This window comes from Austrofundulus limnaeus, unplaced genomic scaffold, assembly GCF_001266775.1.
Source record: "Austrofundulus limnaeus strain Quisiro unplaced genomic scaffold, Austrofundulus_limnaeus-1.0 Scaffold0, whole genome shotgun sequence".
NCBI classification, from domain to species: Eukaryota; Metazoa; Chordata; class Actinopteri; order Cyprinodontiformes; family Rivulidae; genus Austrofundulus; species Austrofundulus limnaeus.
This window is the reverse complement of record NW_013952402.1, coordinates 1824812-1834802: the sequence shown is the minus strand read 5'-3', so window position 1 is coordinate 1834802 and position 9991 is coordinate 1824812. Positions and strand designations below refer to the sequence as shown.

Sequence of the window (9991 nt, the reverse complement as noted above, 5' to 3'; positions counted from 1 at the left end):
TATATATATATATTTCAGCTTTACTAACTGTAGGGCAATTTGAACAGCAACCTATCCTTGAGACAGACAAAAATATATTATATTCTCCACCAAAACATGGCATCAAGTCGACATAACTGGAATACCAGTAAAGTCACTGCCTGGAAGCTTACTGTGTCGTTGGCACCAAGTAAATATTTTCAGTATCAGTTCGGACACAAATCATTTTTACGGGAAGCTAATATTATGATTTGTAAAAGATCAAGAAACATAAATCTGAGAAGTTGTCTTCAAATGTTGTGTTGCCCCGCAAATAATCCAAACCCTGACTAACAGGAGTTCAGTGCAATTTAAAGAAAAGCTTCACATTTTGTGAACAAAAAAAGCACCACAAGTCACAGGTAATCAATTTTTTACCACTTCAATTTGATGGTTTTACTAGTAACTTTACTTTTTAACAAATAAATTCATGCAGCCCTAGCTTAAAATCCAGTGACTGCCTTTACATCCCAGAGGATCCCAGTTAGGGAGTACAAATTACCCTTGTAATGCCAAAAGGCCACAAATGAAATGAAGCATTAGAAGGGTCTATTGGGACACCAGCTGCATTTTTGGGTTTTTCTGGTTTCATTCTCCATATGTCATTTTGCATCAAAGATGATACAAGATGACATATGGAGAGTAGAGTTGAGCATAGAAGTCTCTGAGATGATTCATCTCACTGTTTGTCCAAGTTCGGACAATAGTGTGTGAACTTTTACATGCAGCTGTTTGTGTCAGTAGGTGGTCAAAGTTCTTCATATCACAAGACTGAACTCATCATTTCATATAATGTATGAAATGATGAGTAATGCCAAAAAACAAATCGATTAGTTACCATTATTTTTTTCCATATAACAACTGAGGAAAACCAAATCTTCTAAACTGCATTTTAAAATGAAAGTCCTATTGATTCTTGAAACCATAGATTTAAACTAGAACCATATCTTGGCCAAAACCTCAAATTGTTTGTAGCTGGCACAAGCACAAACTGAACACGAAACCTGTCAGTTTAAAACTATAGAAATGATTTTAAAACTCCTTTAGGAAGGTAATTCAAGGCASAGAGCAACAAAAGAGTGTGTTGCTTGTTCCCAGACAGCTTCATCTAAATTTTGGAATGAGCACAAACACAATGGGAAGACTGTATGAAAGAAGCATGCAGGTAAGGCCAAGGAAGAGGTCAATGCACCAGGGCAGAAAACTGAAAGCAATATGTATTGAAAGTAGGCATATTCTTGGTTTTCATTTCAAGGGAAATGAAAACCAAATGTGGCGGAAAAAGAATTTATTTTCTGATTCTACTCTAAAAAAAATGGCTAAAGAAAATGAGATTTACATACTGAGAAGCCAATTCTGAAACATCATTGATTCATATTTATGCTGAAATTAGAAGTGCAGTGATTTCAAGAAGATGCTGTGTTTGGTTCCAGGAGTTAAATATACTAAGGTTAAGCATCATTATATTTGATAAGTTTCAATCTAACTTAGGGAATAACTTTTGATCACTATTGTTTGGCATATACAGTATCAAAAAGAAAAAGGACAAATTTCAATGGGTATTTATAATATTATACAAAGAGGAATTAAATACAGTACATGAAAGAATGATTCACAGGGCTGAGAAGTCAAAGAGAAAAATACATGTCTATAAATGTATTCTATTGTGTTCTATTGTTTTCTATGGAATACAGGTTAAACCTTTTTAAAGCTGTTTTTGTTCAAGTTTGCAAACCAGCTTTTAATATTGTATTTATATATAGTTTAATACACCGCCTGGCCAAAAAAAGGTCACACTCTAATATTTCATTGGGCCACCTAGCTTTGATTATGGCACACATCCATTCTGGCATTGTTTCAATAAGCAGCAACCCCACATCATAGTTCTGCCCCCACAGGCTGTACAGTGAGCACTATGATGGGTGCATCCTCGAAGACGATGGGTCACCACTATCCTTCGAGTTTTTTAGTAATGCCTTAAACAGTTTTTAACCCAATTTTAGTAGTTTCTGCAATCTCCTTAGAGGTTTCCTCTGCTTGATGCCAATGATCTTACCCTTCTCAAACAGACTGACATCTTTTCCACGACCACAGGATGTGTCTTTCAACATGTTTTTTAAAGAAATGATAAGTAACTCATTGCACCAGTTGGGGTTAAATAAAATAACTTGTTGCAGCTGAAAGATAATCACTCATGCAGTAATTTTCCAATAGGAGGCTTGTACCTATTCGCCTAGTTAAATCCAGGTGGCGACTTATTATTATTATTATTTTTGGCCAGGCAGTGTTTTTACCTGGTGAAACAGGAAACCAAATTTTATGGATGGATGTAAAATACCTCCCCAAACTTTTACAATCGAATCATGTAAGGTGACAGTAAAATCCCAGCCCTTACATTATAAACCGACTTTAAAAAAAAAAKAAAAACTAGGGGGTGGAGGGAAGTTGTAAACCTGCCTTGGTGTATGATTTTTAAAGTAGAATGGAAAATGGAAATGAAAAATGAGTGCAAAATATGCATCGGATTACCAGTCTGTGTCTTATGTTAGAAGGTTCTAACAGCAAATGTGGAGAACATCTGGCCGTGAGAGGTGGCTAAACTGCACAGGTTGGAGATTTTTTTAACCTACATTTTAGATGTAACTAAAGGAAATATTTTGCCAAACTATCACAATATTCTAAGTTATTTTCTTACATTTTTGGGCTGAAGTAGAAAAATGGAGACAGATAATTATGTAAGTTTGGTCAAACRGTGAACCAAAACAAATTTAAGTTTTGTCAAACTGACCTTAGAAGTCAAAAGTAGCAAAAACAATAACTAAACAAATCAAAATGAATTGGCTTTAATATATTGCACGTTTCTGAGTGAATGATCAAATGCTGCAGATCTGAACAGACATTTAACCTGGTTTGACCTTTTACATTTCTTTGCAATATTTTTTTATCCTATCCAATTAAACAGAATGCACAAAAGAACTGACGTAGACCAAACACGCTCAGACTGATGAGGTGCGTCTTCAAACTGTGCAGGTCGGTGTAGCCAATAAATGGCCGTGAACCCAAGTTTCCACTTGAAAAATTGAACATCTGATTGTATCGTTGCCATGTTGAAAGGCTTTGCTGAACAGAGTTCCTCAGACGGACATGGAGATTCAAAACATGTGCCTCGTGTCAAAGCGAGGGAAGGACAAGCCTCGGGAGTCATCCTGCGGAAGTTATGTTGAATGTTTCACAGACTAATCTATTTGTGTTCCAAATAAAATCATTATAAAACATGTTGGACAGAAAAGCTCCTAATGCAAACACTGAAGGACGCTGAGGCTACATTTGTTTAAAATGGATAGAATTTCTTTGACTTCGCAGACCCTGAAAGCCCAAACAATTTAAATTGAGGGGATAGTCTCACTGAACCCCGCTATGTGACCTCAGCCTCAGGACATCATTCCCTCTTTTCAAACACTTGCTCTTAGCTCTATCCCTCTGTTTCAGGGCATTTCCTCCAGCAGCTACTGTTTGTCAAGATACGTTATGCGATGAATGGGAATGATAAAGAAACATGGRTGAATGACTGATCACATACCCACAGGTTCCTAGAAAAGAAATGTTTCTTCTTAGCACCAGATCGGTTTGTGGAAAATTAAGGCTATAAAGGAAAAAGGACAGACCTTACTCTGCTTAGTAGGCTATAAAACTGTAGAGAGTTTGGATTTATTTAAAGAGAAAGGCTAAAACAAAAGTGTGGAAAGCATCTTACCTCTGGTGTTGCAGGGTTGAAGGCTACGCTGAGAACAGTGTCTGAGTGTCTCAGTTTGTGGAGGTAGGAGCTGCTACGGATGTCATAAACATAGGCCTGAAGTCAACGACACGTGGACAAAAGCATGAGTTGCTCTTTTGCTGTTTTCTGCCAGGTTGCCACAGTTAAGGAACTCAATAGATTTAGCGAATGTTTTTCTTTCCAGATGCCCTTTTCGACAAGTAGGGGTCTCTGCAAGTACATGTTGCCTTGCGGACAGAGACAGCCCTACCCATGATTGGTGGAAGTTTTGATGTGGATGGAGTTGACCCTAATTATGATTGGCGAAGTTGGTGTGTGGGCGGAGTTTTCCCTAACCATAATTGGTTGGATTGACATGTCTTYTGGGCAACTTAAAAGAGGAAGTTATAATAGTAAATAAAAACATATATGCTTTATTGACTAGGTACAGTTTAAAACAGTACAATGACTCAATAAAAATGATTGTGAAAATGTAAACATAATTTGACTTAAAACTTCATGCGGCAAGCTTCTTCCTGTCTCAAATTATGACTAATATTCATATTCATCTTGATTTTTAGCAATCTTTTTTCAGGCTGGTTAGGGATGTTTTGACCGAGCCAAATTGTTAKACGTCCCTCCATATGCATGGCGTTCAAATTTCGTGCAGCTAGCACCTTCCTTTCTCAAGTTATGACTAAAATTAATCTTAAAATGTTGCTTCCTGCCCAACTAGACCAAGCTACTCCAGAGTAGGGCTGTCTCCGCCCACATCAAGACCTCCGCCAATCACAATTAGGGCCGTCTCTGCCCACATCAAGACCTCCGCTAATCATGAGTAGGGCCGTCTCCGCCCACAAGACAACATTTACTGCAGAGACCCCCTTCTCCTTTTTGATGTAACCTGGGCTTGAACCTGCAGCTTCAGTATTATGAGACTGTGGCACTGACCACTGAGCATGAGCTGTTACTGTTTAATAATATATGGATGGAAGGGACAATGGATATTGGGAGTTTAGAAAGCACAATGGTGTAAAAATGTTGTTTTTGTCAACCTATTTGAACATTTTATACATAAGTTCTGCTTGTTTCCAAACCACAATGGATCCTCCTTTTACACTCGATTTTAGGTGGATATAATTCTGCTTGTACAGACTTTTTTCTTTTGGTTGAAAATTATTTTTAAAAATATTTATAGACTGGTGTCCGTCTGTGTGCACCGTTTTGAGTTTCATCAATCTCGACCAGTCATTTTTAAAACAAACCCATTCGCTTTTGTGTCACGAGCCGAGATAAAAACAGATGGGGAGATGTTCTTTACCAGACAGCGACTCATGAGATTCTTGCAGCTGTTTTGTATTATATTTTTCTGAAAAAAAAAATGTATCAGGAGGTTTATGGGAAGAGTGATCTGAAAAACGAGGAAAAAAATACGTGGAAGAATCAAATCCAATCTTAAAATGGGTAAATATTACAGGTGAGGCCATATTTGTCAATTAATTTAAACAATAACTGAAGCGAAAGGTGATAAACTGTTAAAATGAAGTTACATGACATATGTTTTTTTCCAAAATATTGACAGATTTTTAAAAAAAAAATGTGTAAAATGAGGTGGGTAAGTGACACCTTTCTGATATATAAAAGATTAAATGATATTCCAGAAGAATTCCTTTTGGCTTATGTTTTTTTGGAAAAATGTAATACAATCTAGGGAGCCCTTTTTAAAGTGCTCACCTTCCTTTTTCCTCCATGATTGCTTTTTGATATATTAGGACAAGTATAAATGTGTATGGCTTACAGAAGTCTCATGGCAGCTACAAATAAATGCAATGGAGCGCACCACGTCTACGCTCCCTGCTTCCCTGAAAAGTTGGAAACGTCTGATTTCAACAGAGATGTTCTAAAGTCCACGCTGCGCTGCGTCCCAATTATTATTAATAACAAGCCAAATGCATTTATTATTCCTCTGCTTTCAACAAACACATAAACCATGGAAAAAGTGATGGATAGGAGAGGAGAGGCGGCCTTCTGAAAATGTTTTGAAAGGATGTGCGAGTGAGGAAAAGCATTTAAAAGAGTCAGATGTATAAGATGAATTTGAATTCTTTAATGTCCAGATGAAAAATGTTCGACAAAAAAAAATCGGCACTGAACTTTAACAAAAAGTGAAACTATGAAAGACACCAAACTGCTTGCCTGCCGCGTCGCACTTTCTTGAGATTAGGTTGTGTTTTAAGAGCAGCGTGAGCTGCTGTGATAAAGTTCAGCAGCAGGATATGAAGAAAAAAAAAAGTGCGGAGCCACAGAGAGGGCTGGCAAAAAGACAGGAAGCTCAAAGTCTGGGACCGAAAAAAGATCTGAGGAGAAAACGCAGAGGGAGTGAGGGGTGAGGAGACGTGTGGGAGATGTGCACGATATGAGGAGGTTGGACCTTGTAGACTTTGGACACCCCAGAGTAAAGCTGTCTGTGTAGCTCAGTGGTCAGCGTGTTCTTATAACCATGAGGCTGCAGGTTTGAGTGCAGCCTGGGTCAGAAAAGAAGCTTCTTTTGGTTCTTGATAATATTTGCAATTCCATATGTACTGGATCATAATACTTAACGTGATCATCAAACATTTATACTTTGTGGAGTTATAACTGCCTCAAAGGTCCTAATCTGCCAGCTAATCTGAAAATAATCTTAGTTTACGCCAAAAATGATTATGCTTAAGAGAAAATAAGAACAGGAGTGTAATAACTCACACATTTATCCTCAGAGCCACAGCCAATGAACCGACCACAGGGTGAGATGGCTGAAGAACACGGCTGGCAGCGATTCACGTGGTTTTCATAGCGACGTACACACCTGAAGAGATACACACAGTTTACACACTGATCTAATACAACCCAATGTGGATTAGCACGCTCATTGTTTGACTTTTCTAAAAAATGGCAACATAATCATTTGTTGGAATTAGCCGTGAATGTTGATTGCATAGCTTTTTGCCAAATCTAAATTTAAAGTAGACATATCATGCTTTTAAATCCTTCCTTTTCACACTTAAATCATTTAGTTGGGGTCTTTATGAAGTGGAACAACAATGCTTCGGTTTGAATTTATTCTTACTTTAACTATACCAGCCCCTCTTTCACCACTTGTCTGCTGTGTGCCTTAAATCAGCCGGATTTTATACTGTTCCTTTAAGACGCTTCAAGCCCCGCCCCCCTCCTGCTTCCAGACCAGTCTACTCCAGTTTGAGAGAGGGGGGTTACGTTTTCTAGCGATGCAGAAATGTTTCATTTCAAATTAAATTCAAAGATGTCAACAACAGAAGACTTGCCCATTTAGTCTTACATGTTGGAGCCAGAGTCTGACCCAGAACCAGAGAAGAATTAAGATGAGGAAATTGTAGTTGCTAAGTCCAGCCCTTATATGGTGTTCCTTCACAAATTATTTACATAATAGTTCAGAAAACCTCATAGAAAATAAAGAAAACTGAATGGACTACAAAATATGAACCAAGCAGAATCTAAAGATATCTTTGTAGCACCAGGAGAGACTAAATTCAACTTTTTCTGCACTCATAGAGCCTCCAAGTACACAACAAAATGTATTTAACAGCCAAAAAAGTGTTTTTTACATGACATGTCCCCTTAAGGTTAAACTGATATACAGTAAGCTATATAGCTTACTTAAGCTATTCCAGTTTTCCGTATTAATCTCCTAATTTATAATCAGTAAGAATGCACATAGTTTTCAAGTGACTTTTTACTGCTGGAATGTGTTTTTTTTTTTTACCGAACAGAAGATGAGTTGTACCGCAACAAACATCTAAAGCAGCTCAGGACAAGGAGCTGCTTGTCCTGAAATGAGACAGAGGGAGCAGTGAACAATAAATGTGGCCATGGGGCAGATTTTGTGCTGTGTCGTTTGGGTTAGCAGCAGCATGTAATGTCTTTCCAGTGCAGTCTACAGCGAGCTAAAGCCAAGGGTTTCTTTACAGAATGGCATGTTGGCTGCGCTCTGACAGGGTTTAGTGAGAACATGCCTTTGACATTCACATGTTTATGCTATTAAGCTAAAAGTAGGTCGTATTCACCGGTGACCTTAAAGAAATGGGATATACTCAGAAACAGCGAGCTTTAAAAATAGACTAAATTGGGGGGGCACAAGGAGAGCATGCTATTTTTCTATTTTAGCAAAATACTGTAGCTTTGTTAGACTAAAAAGCATATTTTCTCCTTTAAAATCAGTTATATCAGTATGTCTTCATCTATGAACAAAGCAATATGTCCTAATGATTCACACTACATATTTTGCATATAAATGGAAATGGGTCATGACTTACATCTGGTGTAGCCAGTCAGATGATAAATAGCACAAGATAAACTGCAGCGCTGACCACAGAGATTAGGAAAAAATGCAAAGGCCGTTCATAAAAGAAAAGAAAAAAAAAACATAATTTTATGTTTCCACATACTCCAAAAAAAAAAAGCTCACAGGATTTTCTAGGTCAAAATGGGGCGCAAATGTTTTGACTGAAAGAAGGAAAGATGCTTGCACGAGTCCCACAAAGACGCATTCTTCATGTTGCTTTAGTGATGACTGTGTGGAACTTTCATGATGACTTGCACAGACGGCTTCGGAGGCTCTAATCCTCCAAAGTGAGAGCCCGAATCCACCGAAGTACTAAGTGTCAGTCATTCGGGGAATCATGAGTGCGTGAGACAATTAAAAAAACATCACTTATTTGTTCAAAATGTGTAAACGTCTCATTTGTTTTGTCTGGTTTTTGAAATAATTTAATTAAAAATGATTGCTCATGCATTAAAAACTACAATAAATTATGTTTGTTTCAAGGAGACGTCATCCCTAAAATGTGTTTGTGTCTTCACTGCTTTGTATTTAGCATCCAAGTGATTTAACACAAGGAAAATGCTGGAGTGTAAATATTTTATCTGGAACATTCATGCAGAGTTTWAAACTAATATAGCCATTTTGATCAAACCTATTCAATAAAGTTATGCATGTAAGATGTCACAGAGTATGTTGTGAATGAATTTCCGCTCTTACCAAATTTAATTATTTAATTTATGTATCAAAGAGCACAAAATTTGTATTCAGTAGTTTAATAATTGCAGAAAACCACTTTTCCTCTAAAATCTTCTCTCACCATCACATTACCATAATAAGGCGAATGGAATTTTCTTGGAAATGATAAAATGATATTTAAAAAACACATCAGCAATAAAACTGACTGAACTACTCCCATTAGCTGCAAATCTCACAGAGAAAGAAAGAGAAACATTAATTTAGGAGTGCTGTAACTCCCTTCGTGGTTGGGACTCGCTAAGAAAAAATACCGCAGGAAGCGCTGACAAAATAATAATTAAAAAAAGGTTATTGTTTTTCATGCTTCCATGTGATTCAGCTCTGAGGATTTGAATTTGCTCAACAAATATCTCTTATAAAAACGATGCTGATGTAAAAACAAGCCACAAATATTATCAGATAGCAATAAAGTTCTGACGGAGGCTGGGATGAAGAGTTTGACGGGAAAACAGTCTCAGACATGAAAGAATGCAAAAATGTAATAAGCCCTTTTGTTAGGCCAAAAAGAACATTGTGAGATCCAAAAAAGGTCCAAATGAGTTATTTTTCTTAAGGACATCTGCAAAATGGAAGCAAATAAAAACGTCCTCCCTCAGTTCTAAACTTCAGAAACTGAATAGGAGCCAATTTAGTCAGCTAGGAAGAACTAGTTGTGTTAAAAAATGATTAGGTAACTGAAAAATATAACATTTAATTTTGTAATAAATAAAAAATACAAAAATTTTACAATTTAATTGGTGATTTGTTTGACATACATTAGTTCTATATGGTGCTATATATTTGTTATTAGAAAAGTTGAAAGTCTCTTAAAGAGATTACAGCAGCATTTAACAGGATTATATGGAAAAAAAAATGGCAAAAAAGTGGAATTTACGGTAATTATTTTGACAGTAAAGATAACATAAAATGTTTTATTCATACAAAACCTGAGTGAGCGAAGATCCCAGATCTTCAGTCCGTCTGTGACTGCACTGGTGAGGAACAGGTTATAGGACTCTGGAGTCTGTGCGCTGAATATGGATCCCTTTAAAATGCACGAAATAAACACATTTTTAACATCAATCTTTTTTTTTGATTAAATAAAGATTATAAAAACTAAATACCACATAGCAGTAGCATATATGACC

At 36.9% G+C, this 9991-nt stretch overlaps 1 protein-coding gene across 1 annotated transcript in view; it reads right to left on the bottom strand.

Annotated features, from left to right (window-relative positions):
• Positions 1 to 9991, bottom strand: part of wdr27 (WD repeat domain 27) — a 34686-nt gene that overhangs the window by 4655 nt on the left and 20040 nt on the right. Inside the window, exons 21-23 of the mRNA XM_014008788.1 lie at positions 9791 to 9888; positions 6515 to 6617; positions 3773 to 3868 (exon numbers count right to left, since the gene is read on the bottom strand). Coding sequence (XP_013864242.1) covers positions 3773 to 3868; positions 6515 to 6617; positions 9791 to 9888 — 297 coding nt within the window. The remainder of the gene's footprint in view (positions 1 to 3772; positions 3869 to 6514; positions 6618 to 9790; positions 9889 to 9991) is intronic.